Here is a 19,162-nt window from a genome sequence, read left to right on the forward strand (position 1 = left end):
CGATGCGGTCTGACAAATAGCCTGGACCCAAGCCGTGTAGGGCTTTATAGGTCAGCACCAGCACTTTGAATTGTGTCTGGAAACAAACTGGCAGCCAGTGGAGCTTTTTTTTAACAGGGGAGTTGTATGGTCCCTGTAATCAGCCCCAGTTAACATTCTGGCTGCAGCACGTTGTACCAGCTGAAGTTTCCGAGCAGTCTTCAGAGGCAGCCCCACATAGAGTGCATTACAGTAATCTAAACAGAATGTGACTAAGGCATGTGTCACCATGGCCAGATCGGACAGGTCAAGGAACGGGCGCAGTTGGCGCACTAATCTCAAATGTGCAAAAGCCCTCCTGGCCACTGCAGAAACCTGGGAATCCAAATTTAAAGCTGAGTCCAGGAGGACACCCAAACTGCGAACCTGTCTCTTCAGGGGGAGTATAACCCCATCCAGCACAGGCTGAATCCCTATTCTCTGATCTGCCTTACGACTGACCAGGAGCACCTCTGTCTTGTCTGGATTAAGCCTCAATTTGCTCACCCTCATCCAATCCACCACTGACGTCAGACACCGGTTTAAAACCAAGACAGCTTCCTTGGAAGAAGGTGGAAAGGAGAAATAGAGTTGGGTGTCATCAGCATACTGGTGGCACCAAACTCCAAACGCCCGAACAACCTCTCCCAGCGGTTTCACGTAGATGTTAAATAACATAGGGGACAAAACTGAATCCTGAGGGACTCCACAGGCCAACGGCCAAGGAGTTGAACAGGAGTTCCCCAATACCACCTTCTGGGTTTGCCCCTCCAGGAATGACCGGAGCCACTGCAAGACAGTGCCCCCAAGTCCCATCCCAGCTAGGAGGTCCAGGAGGATACCATGGTCGATGGTATCAAAAGCCACTGAGAGGTCCAGCAGAACCAACAGGGACACACTCCCCCTGTCCAGTTCTCTGCGTAGGTAGTCCACCAAGGCGACCAAAGCTGTCTCCGTCCCATACCCAGGCCTGAAACCAGATTGAAATGGATCTAGATATTCTGTTTCATCCAGGAATCTCTGGAGCTGGGAGGCCACCACACGCTCTATTACCTTACCCAAGAATGGAATATATCAGTATGATAGGTTGGCAGGAATATATACATGTGGGTCTGAAGGAAAAAGAGTAGAGGTTGGAGATAAATGGAGGTGAAATACAAAAGTAGACAGTAACAATTTAATTACAGTTTAGATGTTTGCAAAATAGGCACAGTGATCCTTCACAACAGCAGTAATTGGTGATAACATAATGATCTTAGCACTGCTGAGTAAATTAGCACCCATAATGGAACAGGAAACCACTGTCTCTTTTTAGTCCCAAATGAATCAAACTGAACTTCTTGATAACTTGCAATTCAGTAGTTTCATGCTGGAGTTTCCCTTTGAAGTCCCTTTATTCAAGGATGACCACCTCAAGGTCAATAGTGTGCCCTGCTAGCTGAAATGTTCTGATATTGTGTCCACTCATTCTGTTGCAGAGAGAAAAGAAATGGCAATCTCAGAAATCTGTTACCAACCTTGTCAGATTCTTTGTCATTTTTGCAACAAGATTCTTCTTTGTTTTTGCTGCAACAAAGTAACACACTGCCCCTCAGAAACCTGAATTCACATTCACACTCTGCAATAATTACAGTCAGTTATCAACTATTACTAAAGACAAGAATTGCTAGTAAGTTAAACCTGTCAATAAATGTGGTTTAATTTTGGACATGACATGCCTTCAAAAAGTGTCCAGATATCCTCATTGTGTAATTATGTGCACTTGTTCGCTGCAGAGGCAGAGCAAAAAGTATCACCAGCATGACATTGCTCCTTGCCCAACCATTGTTTTATCATATTTTGGCTTAAAATGTGGTGTAGAGGGCCAACCACTAGATTCTATAAAAAGGGCCAGTTTTCATCTTATAGCCTTGCCCAGGCCAGAGTTGGCTGTGAAGCTGAGAGGCACAGTAGACAGACAGGCACTTCAGACAGACAGCTTCATCTTGCTCTGGAGGCCCAGCTAAAGTTCTGCTGGGTTTGGGGCTTCACTTCTTTCTTTGCAAGCGCCTGCATCATCCAACTCCACTAACAGCAATATTTATTTATTTATTTATTTATTATACTTGTTTACCGCCCCATAGCCGAAGCTCTCTGGGCGGTTTACAGTAACTAAAAACAAATACAATTTAAAATACATCTTTTAAAAAACAATTTCAAACACAATTAAAAAATTTAAAACAATATAAAACACATGCTAAAATGCCTGGCAGAAGAGGAAAGTCTTGACCTGGCGCCGAAAAGATAAGTGCACCTCGTCAGTGAGATCATTCCATAATTTGGGGGCCACCACTGAGAAGGCCCTCTCCCTTGTTGCCATTCTCCGAGCTTCCCTTGGAGTAGGCACCCGGAGGAGGGCCTTTGATCTTGAACATAGTGTATGGGTGGGTTCGTATCGAGACAGGCGTTCCATCAGGTGTTGTGGTCCCAAGCCGTATAAGGCTTTATAGGTCAAAACCAGCACCTTGAATTGAGCTCGGAAACATAAAGGCAGCCAGTGCAAGTGGGCCAGAATCGGTTTTATATGTTCGGACTGTCTGGTCCCTGTTACCAATCTGGCTGCTGCATTTTGCCCAAGCTGCAGTTTCCGAAACGTCTTCAAAGGCAGCCCCACGTAGAGTGCATTGCAGTAATCTAATTTAGAGGTTACCAAAGCATTGACAACTGAAGCCAGGTTATCCCTGTCCAGATAGGGACGTAGTTGGGCCACCAACCGAAGTTGGTAGAAGGCACTCCGTGCCACCGAGGCTATCTGAACCTCAAGTGACAGAGATGGTTCTAGGATAACCCCCAAGCTACGAACCTGCTCCTTCAGGGGGAGTGCAACCCCATCCAGGACAGGTTGGACATCCACCATCCAGTCAGAAGAATGACCCACAATATTGATCTAAGCCTGCTCTACGTAGCATCCCAAGGTGATTTTACATCCAGTTTTGAGATGCATCCCACCCCCCTTTAAGCACTGCTGACTATTAGGCTGGCTGTGTGCCCTCAGACAGAAGGGCTGTCAAAGGACAGTTTTCTATCTGAAGGAGTCCTCTCTTGGACGGGCTGCTAGTTTAGGTCTGGTTTAAAGAATCCTAGGGAGAGCACTAAATATTTATGAACTTGCACACACACACACACACACACACACAAATTAGCATACACAAATGTGATGTGAATCTTTGTCCTTTTGTCTTCTCTTTGCATCATCATTTTTGGTGATGGCCACCCTGCCCACAACAGTCATTGCATTTTTATTTCTCTTGTGAAAACATATATGGAGAAGCTGTGCTGGTTCTTAGTCACTTCCTTATGAACATATGAAGCAGTTTAGGACACTGTGAGTGAGGAGAAACCTACAGGAGCCAAGGCAGATTTTTCTGCTTTAGGGTTGGGTGAAGCCAGCCAGTCAGCATCCTGCCCAGGCATCTAAGGAAGGGGGAGGAAAAGCTGATGAAATCACACACACACGATCCTTCATTTCCAAAGCCTTCTTTCCCTGCTTCTAGGCCAACCTTCCCCAACCTGATGCCCTCTAGATGTTTCTGTTGCAGCGTGCGTTGGCACGGTCCAGAGAGGCGGTACTGAAACAGGTTCAATCAGAAATAATCCAGGCCAGGCAAAGTACTTTGTAAGAGTCTTTTACTGCCATTAAGTTTCTCAAACGCAGTCCTCCTTCCATACAACATTCCCCCACACCAGAGCTGCCGTGAGTCCTGTTCTTATCAGAGCTGTTGCCCTTGCCAACCAGCTGCTGGCCTTGACAGACCTGGCATCCTCTCTTGCTCTGGTTAACCCTTTTTCTTCAGGTTTCCTTTTCCTCACAAGAACCTCTTTCTGTGAGACACACAGATAGCACTATAGGCCAACAGTTTCAGACGTCATTACCTCTGACCTTCAGCCAGGCTGGCTGAGGCTGGTAGTTGTAGTTCAAAACATCTGGAGGGCACCAGGTTGGGGGAAGTTGTTGGAGACTTGCCAAAAGCAGCTGCTCGGCAACTGCTTAAAGCAAGATGCTGGACTAGTGTCTGGCGCATTACTTTGCTCCATCATGGCTCTTCTTAAGTATTATTATTATTCATTAGATTTATTAGTCGCTTGATACTCGAAGGTGCCCAAGCAATGTTTAACACATTAAAACAAAAAGTAACACATACTATAAAATGTAACAATAAACAACAATAGCAATAACACCCCCACATAGCCAAAGGAAGGTTTGGCAGCACATTAAAACAAAATATCTCAATCTAGCAAATGCCTGGGACAAAATGTATGTCTTTACCTGGCATTGAAAAGATGTCAATGAAGATGCCAGGTGGACCTCACTGGGAAGCATTTCCACAGATAGTGAGCCACAACTGAAAAGGCCCTCTCCCTTTTCACCACCCTCAAAGCCTTCCTCAGATGGGGGACCAGTCTGGGTTTTAGATTTGTCTCAATAGCCCCTTGTCAATGATTGCGGTAAAGAAACACTGCAGGGCAGGGAAAGACACAGGTTCTAATCCCCACTCAGAAATGAAATTCACCTTGGGGCAGTCATTATCATTCAAACGTAACTTTATAGGGTTATTTTTGAGGATAAAACGGGTTGGGGGAAGAATCAGGTATATTGCCTTGGCCTATTTGAAAGTCAGGATATAAATGTGATAAACTTAATTACATTTTGAATGATAATCAAGTCATTATACTCCGCTGTGAGACAGAGTATTGCAGAAATTCATAAAAGGATCAATAATATTTTTTAAGAGATTGTTATTCTGTTGGCTTTGATTGCTTCCAATCTTGGCGCTAAATCACTCTCTGCTTCTAAGTGCATACTTACGTTGATCTTAAATCCTTTGGGGCTGAATTCTTACTATGTGGTATAAAAAAAAAGTCTGGAGACTTTTTTATCCGGGCATACATTAAACAGAAAAAGAAAACCAGAGGATAAAAAAAACAACACTTGGATTTAGGAAGATGGATACTTAACTTTAGGGTTTTTTTGCCTATCTTCTACTTGTTGTTCGTGTAACAATCAGAATAGATAACAAACGATTAAAAAATATAAAGCAAGACAACCGAGAAAGAAATCACATCCATTAACACCCAGCAATTAAAACACGTGATTACGCCACCGCGCTCGCTCCGCATGAAAGTAGACGCGAGCCTAGAGTATCGCGAGAGTTCGCTCGCAACCTCCTTCTTCTCCGCGCACGTGTTGTAAAACTCGTGTCTGAGTGGGTTAGAGATCCCGCGATAGAAGGTTTCCTTGGGGTGAAATCTCGCGAGAGGGGTATTCTCCTTTTCTTTTTCGGAGCCGACAAGATGGTAGGTCGAACTGGGAGCGCCGGCTGAGGAGGGCGCCTGATGGGTGTCCTGTTCGCTGCTTTTCACGACGGAGGGAGTCTGTGTGCCCTTCGTTAGGTTGTACCGCCCGGACCAGGCCCCGTTTGGTCTCTACGGGGAGGCGGGAGGAGAATCGAGGCTCCTCTCAGAGCTCGTGGGAGGAGGGAAAATTCAGGAGCGGCTGAGGGGATTGTTTTTAAAAGGGGGGAATTTCGTGTTGGACTCGGACTGGAGAGACCTAGGTTCAAATCCCTCCTCAGGCATGGACTTCACGGGGTGATTTTTCCCTCAGTCTGTCCTACCTCGCAGGGTTGTTTGTATGGATAGAAAAGGCGAGAGGGGAGGCCGCTGTGCAGCAAAGGAGCAGCCCCGTGTTTCTGCTTTCGAAACGATTTTTTTTAAGGGATTATTTTGCTAGATCAGGCCGGGGGTGGGATCCTGCCTGCCTGCCTCTTCACAGTGGCCAGCTAGATTCCTGTGGAGAAGCCCAGAAAGCAAACAGGAGGGCTGCAGTCTTTGGCTGGTGTTTTCACTCCAACCACTAGTATTCAGAGGAATCCTACTTCAGGTTGAGGAGGTCTTTTGCATCTATCATGCGTACTTGCTGTTAGTAGAGTCATTCTTAAAGAACGTGGCTACGTCTGTGGCTGAATCTTCTTGCTTTCTTTTTAAGAGTTCTAAACCTGTCGGGTTGGGTTGGGTGTTATACGGAATACCACTTCCTCTTATCCTACATGTGTTGCTGATCCATTTCATTTCTGGATAACTGATCTGGTGCCCTCTAGATGTTGCTTATACCGAAAAATATTGAAATGGACTGCCTTCAAGTTGATCCTGACTTATGGTGGCCCTATGAATAAAGTTTTCATGGTAAGCGGTATTCAGATGTGGTTTACCATTGCCTTCCTCTGAGGCTGAGAGGCAGTGACTGGCCCAAGGTCACCCAGTAAGCATCATGGCTGAGGGGGGCTTCGAACAATGGTCTCCCAGGTTGTAGTCCAACACTCTAACTCTATGCCACACTGGCTGTCATTTCTTATACTACAAGTCTGATAATCCCCGACTGCTGGCTGGGCTGAGTGAGACTGGTGGAAATTGAGAGCCCAACGCTACATCTTTGCGTATTGGGATCTCTTCTCTATTTCATTCATATTTTTGTCATCCTTGGTTGTCATTGTTTCTCTCTCTTCCCCCCCCCCGACCTCCAGTTATTTCTGTTCCTAGACTAACTGCCATAAAGCACATTACTGTAACAGAAAGGTGCTTCAGCCCTGAGTAGCCCTTTTCTATAGCTTTTTAGTTAGGCTCCAGAGTAGTTTCATTGTTTTCCAAAAGTGTATTCTTAGTAAAGGTTACTCCCAACACGTTATGCATCTGTTATCTGTGTGGGTCATACATGGCCATTCCTTCTATGAGTGGATGAGCAGGTGCAGTGAGAGCTGCGCTGGTCATATTTTGTTTTGCCTGATTTTGGCCATATGCTGAATAGGAGCTGCAAAACTTATACCAAGTCAGGCCATTGGTTTATCCAGTTCACTATTGTCAACACTGACTGGCAGCGGCTCTCCAGGATTTCAGGCAGGAATCATTCCCATCCCACCTGGTGGCTGAACTTGCAAGGGATTGTATCTGGGACCTTTGCATGTAATGTGCTCTTCCACTGAGCACCATCCCTTCCTCTTGGCCCAGACCTTTCTGCGTTGAGTAAGGAAGGCCTGAAAAGGGGCTCTGCTTGTGTTATCTTGAACATTAGAAGCCTCTGCAGAATGGGGAGCTCTGCTTTATCAGAGTACCTGGTTGTGCAGAGGGGTCTACTCACATGCATTCAAACATTTGTACAGGCTGCTTCAGACTTTTCTGGCCAACATGGGAAGGTCAGGAGCAGAGTAGCAGGGCTGCTGTGCATGGGGACATTGTGGGTAGGAGTTGTGTGTGTGATCCTGCTCCTATCCATAGATTGGGAATTTAAATGAGTCTTCTAGCCTAAAGAATCACTGATGTGAAAGAGTTTCTTTTACTTGTATTTTTAAAATTTATATAGGCTTTAGTGTGCCGTATACTGCTAGCTCAGTATGGCTAGTACTAGAGCATACTGATGCATATATAGTGTGTACAACCCAGTGTATGCAGTGGTTAGAGAGGTTTAAATCCCTGAACAGCCATGAAGCTCACTGGCCGATCTTGAGCTGCTCACTGAGTCAGCCTCACCCAGATATATAACTGTTGTGCAGATTAAATGGAGAGGTGGAAAATAATGTACACCATCCTGAGATGGGATAAAAATGTAAAACTACTAATGTAACAGCCACTTGAAGCAAATTAAACTGTCAAAACATTGAAATATGGTGCTCATAAAAAGTAAGTGTGAGGTGCATGTTAATCAGGCATATTAATCTTAATCTTATTAAAGCTCATAACAATTTGAGGCAGAAAGACCCCACTGGCATATTCAAAACATTTATTGCTTTTTGAAACTTCAGGCTATGTCTGTTTCTGTTTCCCTAGACACTGACATAACATGATTATGTTCTCATATATATGTAAATATTTATTTTTCCCCTACTTAAGCCTTCAAGACTAAGGAAGACCAGAAAATTGCGGGGTCATGTCAGCCATGGCCATGGCCGGATTGGTATGTGTAGAGGGCAGTTTCCTTGGAGAACTATTTAACCATTGATCTGTCATTGCTGCATGGTGTCTAGAAATTTTCTGCTTTGGTTTTCAGATCACTTAAGTCTGCAGAGAAAGGAAGCTTGTTGGTGTCTCCCACTTTTATTACTTCTTTTTATTGCTTTTAAGCTCTTCAGTGTATAAGAGTAAAATGATCCATTCCAGACTTGTATAATGTTGTCTGCTACCCAGGACTATCTTTCCATAGCTAGTACCATCATGCTTTTGGGGCTCAGCTTGGACAGCCCAGAATGAATTCGGGCCATGGAGAAGAACTGTTTTAATACCTAGGACCACACTGTTCATCTCAGCCAAGGTTTCTCTACTAATATGGGAATGAATTCGTTTGCAAGAAAGTAGGTAACCAAGCATTTTTAAGCAGGGTCTTTAGCATAACTATTTGAGACAGAACGCTTTTTGAAATGCAAGGGCGGCAAACAAAAGCATTAAAAACATTTTTAAAACATCATAAAAACAGACTGTAAAATCTATTAAAACAAAACATCTATTTTTTAAAAAGCTTTAAAAACATCTATTTTTTAAAAAAAATCTTAAAAAGCAATTCTAACAGACGCAGACTGGGATAAGGTCTCAAAAGGCTTGTTGAAAGAGTAAGGTCTTCAGTAGGCACTGAAAAGATAACAGAGATGGCGCCTGTCTAATATACACACTGAAGGTCCATTTCCTATGTTGTGCGGAACGGACCTTCTGATAAGATGGTATCTGCAAGAGGCCCTCATCTGTAGAGTGGGTATATAAGGGGGTCTTTCAGGCATCCTGGTCCCAAGCTGTATAGGGCTTTGTACACCAAAACTAGAACCTTGAACTTAGCCTGGTAGCTAACAGGTAGCCAGTGCTGTTCTTTCAGCAGTAGGGTGACATGTTGGTGATACCCTGCCCCAATGAGCAGTCTCACCGCTGCATTTTGCACAAGCTGCAGCTTCTGGACCAACCTCAAGGGTAGCCCCACATAAAGTGCATTACAATAATCCAGCCTGGAGGTTACCAGTGTATGGAAAACAGTGGTCAGGCTGTCCTGGTCCAGAAATGGCCGCAGCTGTCTTACTAGCTGAAGCTGGTAAAAGGCACTCCTAGCCACTGAGATCACCTGGGCTTCTAGTGACAAAGATGGATCCAGGAGCACCCCCAGACTACAGACCTGTTCTTTCAGAGGGAGTACGACCCCATCCAAAGCAGGCAACCAACCAATTATCTGAACATGGGAACCACCAACCCACAGCGCCTCCATCTTGCTAGGATTGAGAGTCAGTTTAGAGGCCCTCATCCAGCCCACCAAGTTCAGGCAGCGATCCAGGGCTTTCACGGCCTCTCCCAGTTCAGATGTTACAGATAAATAGAGCTGGGTTTTGTCAGCATACTGCTGACACCTCGCCCCAAAGCTCCTGATGGTCGCTCCCAAGGGCTTCATATAGATGTTAAACAGGGTGAGGGACCCTACAGCAAACTGTCGGGGCTGAAAGACAATCACCCAATGCTGTTTCCTGAAAATGACCCTGGAGATAGGATCGGAACCACTGTGAAACAGTGCCTCCAGTACCCAGAAGGATACCATGGTCAATGGTATCAAAAGCTGCTGAGAGATCAAGTAAGAGTAACAGGATTGCATTCCCCCTGTCCTTCTGCCGATAAAGGTCATCCATCAGGGTGACCCAGGCCAATTCAGTCTCATAACCAGGCCTGAACCCAGACTGGAATGGATCAAGATAATCCATTTCATCCAAGAGTAATTGCAATTGCTGTACCACAACCCTCTCAATCACCTTCCCTAAGAAGGGGGTATTTGTGACCAGTTGCTAATTATCACAAACCAGTGGGTCCAAGGTGGGCTTTTTCAGGAACCATTGGATCACTGTCTCTTTCAGGGTGGCTGAAAGCATTCCTTCCTGCAACTATGAATTGACCACACCCTGGATCCACTTGGTCAAACCCCCTTGGCAAGCTTTAATAAGTCAAGAACGGGAAGGGTCAAGAGGACACGTTGCTGGCTGCATTATCGCAAGCACCATGTCATCAGGCTGCATCAACTGAAACCCTTCCCAAGAAGTTGCAGGAGATGTTACACTGGATACTTCACTGAGGACTACAGATGTGAATGGGGCATCAAGACTGCTGCGGAGGCGAGCAACTTCACTCTCAAACTGCCTTGCAAACAATTCACAGTGGGCCTCCAAAGGGTCTAAAACTCCATTTCCTGGAGTTGATGTCAGCAGACCCCTGATAATATGGAAAAGCTCCACTTGAGGATGTGATGATGGCAGAGAAGTGGACCTTCTTCGCTGCCCTCACCACCACACAATAGGCATGGTTATGTTGTTTTACTCGTACCCGATCAGCCTTACAGTACGTCTTTCATCACTTGCGCTCTAGCCATACAGAAGCAGCAGATATGCATAGCATAACAGTGGTAAAATACAGGGTTGCTTAGTACGAAGTCTTGCTTTACTGATCGGCTAAAACGGGTTTTCCATGCTGGGTCCCAAACTTATAGACGTTCCCCAAGTAATTTCAGGCCTTGTTTAAAAAATCCAGTGACATCCACCACATGTGTTCTGGAGCAGTTCTAACCCACCCATATATATGTTGGCATCAGGAAGAATGAATGGGGAAAAGGAGAACTACCGTCCCATCTTGTTATTTAAGCTTTCTAAGTCCTGCTTTGGGTAACTAGATAGTACTTTCAGACAGTTTAGAGCTGGGTGTAGCGTGAGTGGCATCATGCAGTAACTTTACAAAGCAGAGATCCCAGGTAGCTTGAAATGCACTCTGAAGAAAAGTCAGAAACGTGCTCTCTGGGAGTGACACTCAATGCATATAGTATATAGGGAAAAATACAATAGAACTGATAACTTCACTAACTTGATACCAAGTTTTGGAGCTTTTTAAGAATTAAGCTGGAAGTTCAACCTTGGCCATCAAGGTCAACAGGGATGCAGTTCATCACACCTGCAACCTGATCCTCTTCATGTTCACTCTTAAGTCACACACCTAAGTGCTTGCTTAAAGGGTAAGCACCATTGAACAAAGTGGGACTTCTGAGTAAACATGTTTAGGGTTATGCTGTAAATTCTGTGAGAGTTAATTCCTCAGTATTATGGATGGGATTGCAGGCTTAATCTTACGTAAATTTTGCGTTGGATTGTGATCTATGAGTATTAGCAATGTTTAAACTTTTATGTTAGTGCTTTTGTTCTGAGCTTTTAAACTTTAAAGTGACTTGGAGAGGTTTTGTAAAATGTTATTTAATGCTTCTCTTAGGCAAGCATAGAAAGCATCCTGGAGGACGTGGTAATGCTGGGGGTATGCACCACCACAGAATTAACTTCGATAAATAGTAAGCTAGCCCTCCTTTTCTTTAACTTCCCATCTCATCATTTCTTCCATTATCCACTCCCCTTACTTCCTATACATGTTCAGCCAATAGGAAATGCTATTGTCAAATATTCAAATATATTTAAGGTGAGTAAGCATGTATCAGGGCAGCAGTGGAAAGCTTGAACTTATTGCTCTTGCCTTCTCAAATCCCTACTGAAACCAATGAGCTCAAGTCTGCAAAAAGTGTATTTTGTTTGTTTGAATGTGGGAGCTGTATCTGCAAATTCTGAAATGACATATGGGCTATTTTTCAACTAAATGTTAAGAGAATATTGTTCTCATTTCTGGTACATTTTAATGAATTATTTTAGCTACCAAATGGAATGCTACACCAGTGATATGGAGCAGAATGTTTTCTGTAATGGAAAACTGTTGTTTTTTCTGTGCAAAAGTTTCCATTCCTAGAACCAGTAGCATACTCAGTAGATACAAAATCAGTTAAAATTGGTAATTTAAAAAGTTGTCATTGCCCCCTACACTTTGGAACAAAGATACATACTCTTCCATTTTGCTTGTTTAATTTAAACTCTCTTTGGAAGTGTATGCTATTGTTATGACTTAAAAGTGTTCTTATAAAAGTCACTTCCAAATAAAGCTTGGAAAATATTTGAATGTAAAAAAACATTGAATGCACACTGCTGTTTCTTCTAATAAAGTATTTTAGTTCAAATAGTTGTAGGGAAAACTGTTTCAGTGATCTATACAGTACATAAAATTGACTTCTTGGAGTAAAATCCAATGTCACACCAGCAGATATAGTGGAACTTTCCCTTCTCCTTCCCTCTGCAGCCCCCCCCCCAGTTCTCTGGAGGATCCCCAGCCCTCCAGAGCAGGTTAGAGGGGGGCTGCAGGGAAGAGGAAGGGGAAGTCCCGTTTGTGCAAGCAGCAGTCCATAACAGAAGAGGGACCGTGCCATTGGATGTGTTATGCATGGCTGCGTTTACTAAATATTAGTCAAATATATTAAATCAGATTTCAGGTCAATTGGGCCCATTGGAAAATTTTCCCAAGAAGCTACATTCAGATTTTTCCAACAAACTGGATAAACCATATTATTAAAACCAATTCTTTCATAATCTATAGAAACTCCCTTATTTCAGATGTGTTCTGACATGCACAGTATTAATAATCCAGTCCATTGTACATTGGTCAGGGATCGGAGTACTTTTGCAGGGCACTGTATATAGTCTGTGCCAGACTTTGATCTGTTGCCTTGAGTGTTTGGCATGACAATGGAGCTGCATATTTACAAATGACTGAGACTAGAGTCACATCTAGATATTGTCAGTTATCATGGTGTGCTATAGTACTCAGAGAGTAACAACTGACTTCTATTCACTGACTGTTCTCATAGTACAGTCAGCCACGAGGTTAGTAACAGTAGGCTGTTCCAGTGGGAGTTGTGGGTCATCAGGAGGGAGTGCATAGTGTCCCATATAGTCTTTTCTGTTTTTAAACTGCTTTGCTGGCACTTTGTCAGTAATATTTGCCTCATCTCCTTATCCTGTATTAAGAGAAAGCAGCTTACTTAAAGCTCATGGCTGAGTTTTGAAAATAATGTCTCCCTTGTACCTTGTGCTCTGAACTTCTGAGTTATGCCAGATCTTAGTCAATAAACCCCAAAATGGTCACTCCGTAACATGTATTTCAAAATGAACCATGCAGTGATTTTTCATGTTGTGTACTTTCTTTCTAGCCACCCTGGTTATTTTGGAAAGGTTGGTATGAGACATTACCACTTGAAGAAAAACCAGCACTTCTGTCCCACAGTCAACCTGGATAAGCTCTGGACCCTTGTTAGTGAGCAGACAAGGCTCAAGTACGCAAAAAATCAGACTGGATTAGCACCTGTTATTGATGTTGTACGCTCAGTAAGTGTCACTAACTTCTGTATCTGCCTTTTTCGATAATGGAGAACTTAAGTGTGTCCATGTGCTTTTGTTTCCTTATATTTGAAGACCTAGGGCAGGTCTGTGTTACTTGCCTACAGTTAAGGATGAGGAAATAATCCATCACATGGCTCAAGTGAGAACTGCCGTTTTTCTTTTAAATCCAACCTCCATAGTGTTTCACTGTTTATATAACAATGGAACTTTACAGTCATCTCATTAAACTTTAAGCCAAACAGCACTGATGTAAAAGTTGCTGTAAAGAAGCCTAGCACAGTATCATAATATACTTCATTATTTATAGCGTGCTGTGTTTCTTGGAGAAAAGTTCAGATACAAATGTGATCTGAAGTCTGGGACCATATTCCACCTGTATGAATGACTCTCATTAGGTTGTGGGGTCAGCTTCTGGAACATGAGTGAGTTCTTGGTGATATTGAAGTTATGTGAAACAGCTGGTGTTAGCAAATCAGGATAATACCCATTTAACATTAGAATATGTGTTGGAACAGCTCATTGTGACACTGCCCTCACTTGCACATAACAGTGAGCCAAACCATGTCTCTGAACCCAGGCTCATGGTTTAGCTTACACAAGCTGCAGCTATGATTTATCCTATGGTTTACAGTTTGTGGTTTGCCCAGAGTGCTAAAGCACAAGCCCATGTTTGGATGATGTGCTAAGCAAAACCATAGCTTAATGCAGTGTAGTAGAGCAGCAAAATGAGAAGGGACAAAGCATCCAGTCTCCTCTCTGAAAGCGTGCTTGTTTGTGATAAATCATGATTTGCCTCAGCATCATGAGCAAAATGGGCCTATGTTATGTACTGTAAAAATGTGGTATAGGATGCTAATAATCCCCAAACGCTGGAGTTTCAGCAGCTACCTTTCCCATTAACAAAACAGTAAGGCAGCATCCATTCAGTAGACTTGACTGTTTCTAACACGTGCATACTGAAAATGTGATGAGACTTTGCTACATGTCTGTAGAGACTATATTGTATGCAAAAAATAGTGTGTAGATTCAACATTTGTCTTTCTACCTGTAGATATTAAGTATACAGACAACTATCTAAGTGAGACATGATATGGAATAACCTTTAATTTCTTGTTCAATTATAATTTGCTAGCAGATTGCCCCACATTATCAAAACATTTTATCAGCTAGAATAGTGAGACAAATGCATGTGTGTATTGTAAATATCATGGAGTAGCAAGCATATTTTAAACTGTACATGTTGCACTACATTGCAAAATTACTATTTTTGGTTTCTACCCTTTAAGTGCCATCCGTAATTCTACATAATACCTTCTCCACTAGGCACAAGTTGTTACTTACAACATTCTGCAAAGTATTGTGTGCCAGTTTTATTGAAATGGCTCCAGACCAGTGATGGTTGCAAGAAATGTACCTTTTGGGCTTGCTTGTGATTTTGCTAAATTATTTACCTTTTCAGGGTTATTATAAAGTCCTGGGCAAGGGAAAACTGCCCAAACAGCCTGTAATTGTGAAAGCAAAGTTCTTCAGCAGAAAAGCAGAAGAGAAGATAAAAAAAGTTGGTGGAGCTTGTGTGCTAGTAGCATAAGGATCTCTCCGTGTGTGCAGATTTAAATAAACATCATTTCAGCTATGCTGTGTTCTCCTTTTAATAAGCTAGTGAGAGAGTGCCAATTCCAGTGCTGCTGGTTTATTCATAGGAGGTAAAATCCTGATAATGTATCTCCTGTCATCTTCCCTTTTCTTTCAAAATATACGTAAGGGCAGGAGCCCGGAGGGTTCAACATTGTGGTCAGTGATAAGGGTAACAGTTTCTGCTAAACAGTGGGGTACACTATACATCGTAGGGCAAGGTGGAAGATATGTGGTCATTGTGCAAAAACAACTACTGCAAACGAGTGGATTTGACATCAAGTCATAATTGTCATCCTAGCATTGGAGCACAGCTGAATTGAGCCAACTTTCACTGTCAAAGAATATCAACACATGCACACCAAAAAAAACCCTGGCTTTCACATTCATGAGCCATAGTCTTCAGTTAGAATTACTGGAACATTTTAATAAGCACACAGTATTTCATAAAAATAAGAAAGCTATTTGCAAAATCCACCAAGAAACAGCTACTAGGAAGTTCCTAAGATCATACTCTGTCTTGCATGTCTTCCAATAGAGCTTGTATAGTTACAGTTCTAATTGTTCACTAGCAACTGAAAACAATTTGAGGCTTGGATGGCCTTTCCCCGTAACATTCTGAAAGCTGGTAACTGAGACCAACTCTAAATCTGATTGCCAAATTGGTAAAGTATTTTTAAAAGTCCACATTTAAACAAAGGAAGTTTTGAGTATTTTCAGGTCAGAAGGAGGATGACCTGCTTTTTTTCAGTCACGTTCTTAGTATGTGTTTTTCCTGCTGCATATCTGGTACCACCAGTATAAGGTTTCATTTTTATCATTTTTTACCAAAGAAAAAGCAATTCCAAGCATCACATGAAAGATTTACTGTCTTGTAACAATACAGAATCAAAGTATTCTAAAATGCCTATGAAATATTAAATATAAACCTGAATATAATACAGCAGTGCAGTTGAGCTATAAAATTACCTCACGTCACATTAGTGTTATAACAAAACGGTTGAGTTTAGAAAAAAAACCGACCAATTAGACTTGGTACATAGAAGCTGGTGAAATAAATTTTTCAGCAAAGCATGTTTTGCTGATGTACTAGTTCAAAAGATTGGACTAGGACAAAACTTGAGGGGGAGGGAAACATGAAACGGTTTTTTTATCTGTATATTCAAGTCCTGTGGCTCAAACTAAGCATTTATTTGTGTAAAAAATTTTCTTGTTTGACCTAGAAAACAATTCAAAAGAAACCTTAGAAATGTTGACACTGATAAGCCATTTTACCAGAGGAGTCGGAGATATAAAATACTCAAAAAATGATTTCAGAAGAAAAAGGCACAAAACACGAAGCAAGACACGCTTGTGTTGTCTGTCAAAAGGCAGTACAGAATATGCAATATGGAAAAGCTATAGGATGCCTTAAGGACACAGATCTCATGCAAAAGTCTGTAGATGGGAAAAGGTTATAGAAAAGCAGCAACCAACAGCTGATAGAACTATTCCAAAGTTGATGGCACTGTGTTGATCTTCAACTAGCAGGAAAGTGATTGCTGCTGTTCTCAAGATGTGCTGTGGATGTGGCCTCTGCTGCTTTCCATTGTATCAATATGAGAAACAAATAGGACTGAGCTTACAATGAGGCTTGATGCAGCAAGGAACTAAGGTAATGTTGGTTTATTGTTGGACGAAGTGCTTCCTTCATATAAAAACATGAACACATCTAAATAAGCCCAACTGAGGTCAGGCATGGCTTTTTCTGCACTCAAACATGCAATAGAAAAGCAGGCCAACAATTTGCTGGTCGTACAGCACTTCCCCGCTCTAGGATGCATACCTTAACGTGGTGAGGGGGTTTGAGAGTATCAAAAAAGCTGAGACCAATGTTGTCAGGAGCCTAGACCAAGACGCTAGGTTCCTAACGGGCACCCAAGGCAGAATGGTCAAAGCTGAGACACCAGACCAAACGCAGAGGAAGGTAATGGTAAACCACCTCAGAATACCTCCTACTGTGAAAATCCTATGAACAGAGTATCCAAAATGCAACATGTGATAGTGCTGGAAGATGAGACCCCCAAGTCAGATGGCACTTAACGAGCTACTGGGAAAGAACAAAGGACAAGTACGAGTAGCGCTGTGACTAATGACACCACTGGGTCAAAGTCGAAGGGAAGCCCAGAGGCTGATGCGCACAAATGTGAAAGGAGGGTCAGGAGTTGTATGACGTATGCAAGAGGAACATGGAATGTGAGAAGCATGAACCAGGAAAAGTTAGAAATTGTCAAGCAAGAAATGGAGCATATCAACATTACAATACTTGGCATGAGTGAATTAAAATGGATGGGAATAGGACACTTTCAATCAGGCAACTACAAAATATTTTATGCAGGAAATGATAAGAAGAAACGGGATTGCTTTAACAGTGAGAAGTAATGTAGCAAAAGCAATTAAAAGCTATAATGCAAGGTCTGAGCGAGTGATATCAATGAGATTTAACGGGATATGTATTAACACAACCATCATCCAAGTCTATGCTCCAATGGCAAACACAGAAGAAGAGAAACTGGAAAGATTTTACACAAAGTACAGGAAGAAATTGATCACACACCAAAACAAGATGTACTGATACTCATGGGAGACTGGAATGCAAAAGGAGGGAACAGAGAAGAACTAGGAATTGTGGGCAAATGGGGCTTAGGAGACAGAAATGAAGCAGGAAAAAGACTTACTGAATTCTGTGCAGCCAACAATTTGTTTCTTGCAAATACATTTTTTGAGCAACTGAAAGGATGACTGTACACGTGGACATCACCAAATGGTCAATATAGGAATCAAATTGATTAGATAATTGGTAGCAGAAGATGGAGATGCGAAAACAAGACCAGGTGCAGACTGCGGTACAGATCATGAACTAGTAATATCAAAAATCAGAATAAACCTAAAGAAGAAGAACAAAGCAATCATAATGGTTTCAAAGTACAATTTAAATAACATCCCAGAAGAATTTAAAGCTCAAATAAGGAACGGATTTGAGGCTTTAAACTTAGTTGATAGAGAACCAGAAGAACTATGAATTGAAGAGACATCACCAGAGAAGAATGCAAAAAGACAATACCTCTAGTTAAAAAGCTAGAAGACCTCAATGGATGACTGAAGAAACTTCTTAAAATGGCTAGAGAGGGAGAAAGCAAAGAAACACAGTCAGAACCCTAAATACAGTGACTAGTAATACAGTGATACAGTAATACAGTGACTAGTACGTAAGAACAAAGAGAACTATTACAATAGATATTGTATAGAAACAGAAGAGGATAATAAAAAAGGTAGAACAAGAGCCATATTCCAAAAGATTTGAGAATTAAAGGGAAATTTAAACGAAGAGTAGGGATCTGGAATAATCAACAGGGAACACTGACTGACTGAGATGAAATCAACGAAGATGGAAGCAATACACTGAAGAACAACAGAAAAGAGATGCAAGGAGCACAGATTCATTCACGGAGGAACTGTATAATGAAGAACCAGAAATTTTATAATGCGAGGTGAAAGCTTCTCTCAAAATACTTGGATGAAACAAATCACCAGGAACAGATGACATACCAATAGAGTTGCTACAAGCTACTGAGATGGAATGTGTCCAAATTTTGACAAAAATTTGTCAACAAATATGGAAAACTAAACAATGGCCCACAGACTGGAAGCGTTCAATATATATCCCAAATCCAAAGAAAGGGGATTCCAGGGAATGCAGTAATTATTGAACTATCCCTTAATATCCCATGCAGATAAAGTAATGCTCAAGATACTACAACAAAGGCTCTTACTATATATGGAGCTTTTGTACTGGTCTTTGACCGTAAGAATAAATTCATTCATTCAATATATATGGAGCAAGAAATGCCAGACGTCCAAGCTGGATTTAGAAAGAGAAGAGGTACAAGAGATCATATCGCAAATATATGCTGGATAATGGAACGGACCAAGGAATTTCAGAAGAAAATCACCCTGTGCTTTATAGATTACAGCAAAGCCTTTGACTGTGCAGATCATGAAAAACTATGGAATGTGTTATAAGAAATGGGGGTGCCACAGCATCTGATTGTTCTGATGCGCAACCTATACTCTGGTCAAGAGGCTACTGTAAGGACGGAATATGGAGAAACCAATTGGTTCCCCATCGGAAAGGGTGTGAGACAGGTGTATTTTATCACCCTATTTGTTTA

At 42.2% G+C, this 19,162-nt stretch overlaps 1 protein-coding gene, 1 long non-coding RNA gene and 1 other non-coding gene across 4 annotated transcripts; 2 read left to right on the forward strand and 1 right to left on the reverse strand.

Moving 5' to 3' along the window:
• Window positions 1-1,187: 1,187 nt before the first annotated feature.
• LOC133387085 (uncharacterized) lies at window positions 1,188-5,206 on the reverse strand. Its single transcript, XR_009763363.1, has 3 exons — window positions 4,865-5,206; window positions 3,403-3,471; window positions 1,188-1,487 (listed from the first exon to the last, which is right to left on the reverse strand). It is a non-coding gene; the product is annotated as an uncharacterized LOC133387085 (long non-coding RNA).
• LOC133387084 (large ribosomal subunit protein uL15) lies at window positions 5,142-14,952 on the forward strand. Of its 2 annotated transcripts, none has more exons than XM_061631119.1 (5): window positions 5,142-5,352; window positions 7,939-8,002; window positions 11,317-11,392; window positions 13,130-13,304; window positions 14,779-14,952. In XM_061631119.1, exons 1-5 carry the CDS (start codon window positions 5,350-5,352, stop codon window positions 14,905-14,907), a joined length of 447 nt encoding a protein of 148 aa, XP_061487103.1. In that variant the 5' UTR covers window positions 5,142-5,349; the 3' UTR covers window positions 14,908-14,952. The 2 variants fall into 2 exon arrangements, with proteins under 2 accessions (XP_061487103.1, XP_061487102.1); XM_061631118.1 differs by lacking the exon at window positions 5,142-5,352 and adding an exon at window positions 6,156-6,240.
• LOC133388225 (small nucleolar RNA SNORA3/SNORA45 family) lies at window positions 12,689-12,816 on the forward strand. Its single transcript, XR_009763704.1, has one exon. It is a non-coding gene; the product is annotated as a small nucleolar RNA SNORA3/SNORA45 family (small nucleolar RNA).
• Window positions 14,953-19,162: the final 4,210 nt, after the last annotated feature.

This window comes from Rhineura floridana, chromosome 6 (genome assembly GCF_030035675.1).
Source record: "Rhineura floridana isolate rRhiFlo1 chromosome 6, rRhiFlo1.hap2, whole genome shotgun sequence".
Taxonomy (NCBI): Eukaryota; Metazoa; Chordata; class Lepidosauria; order Squamata; family Rhineuridae; genus Rhineura; species Rhineura floridana.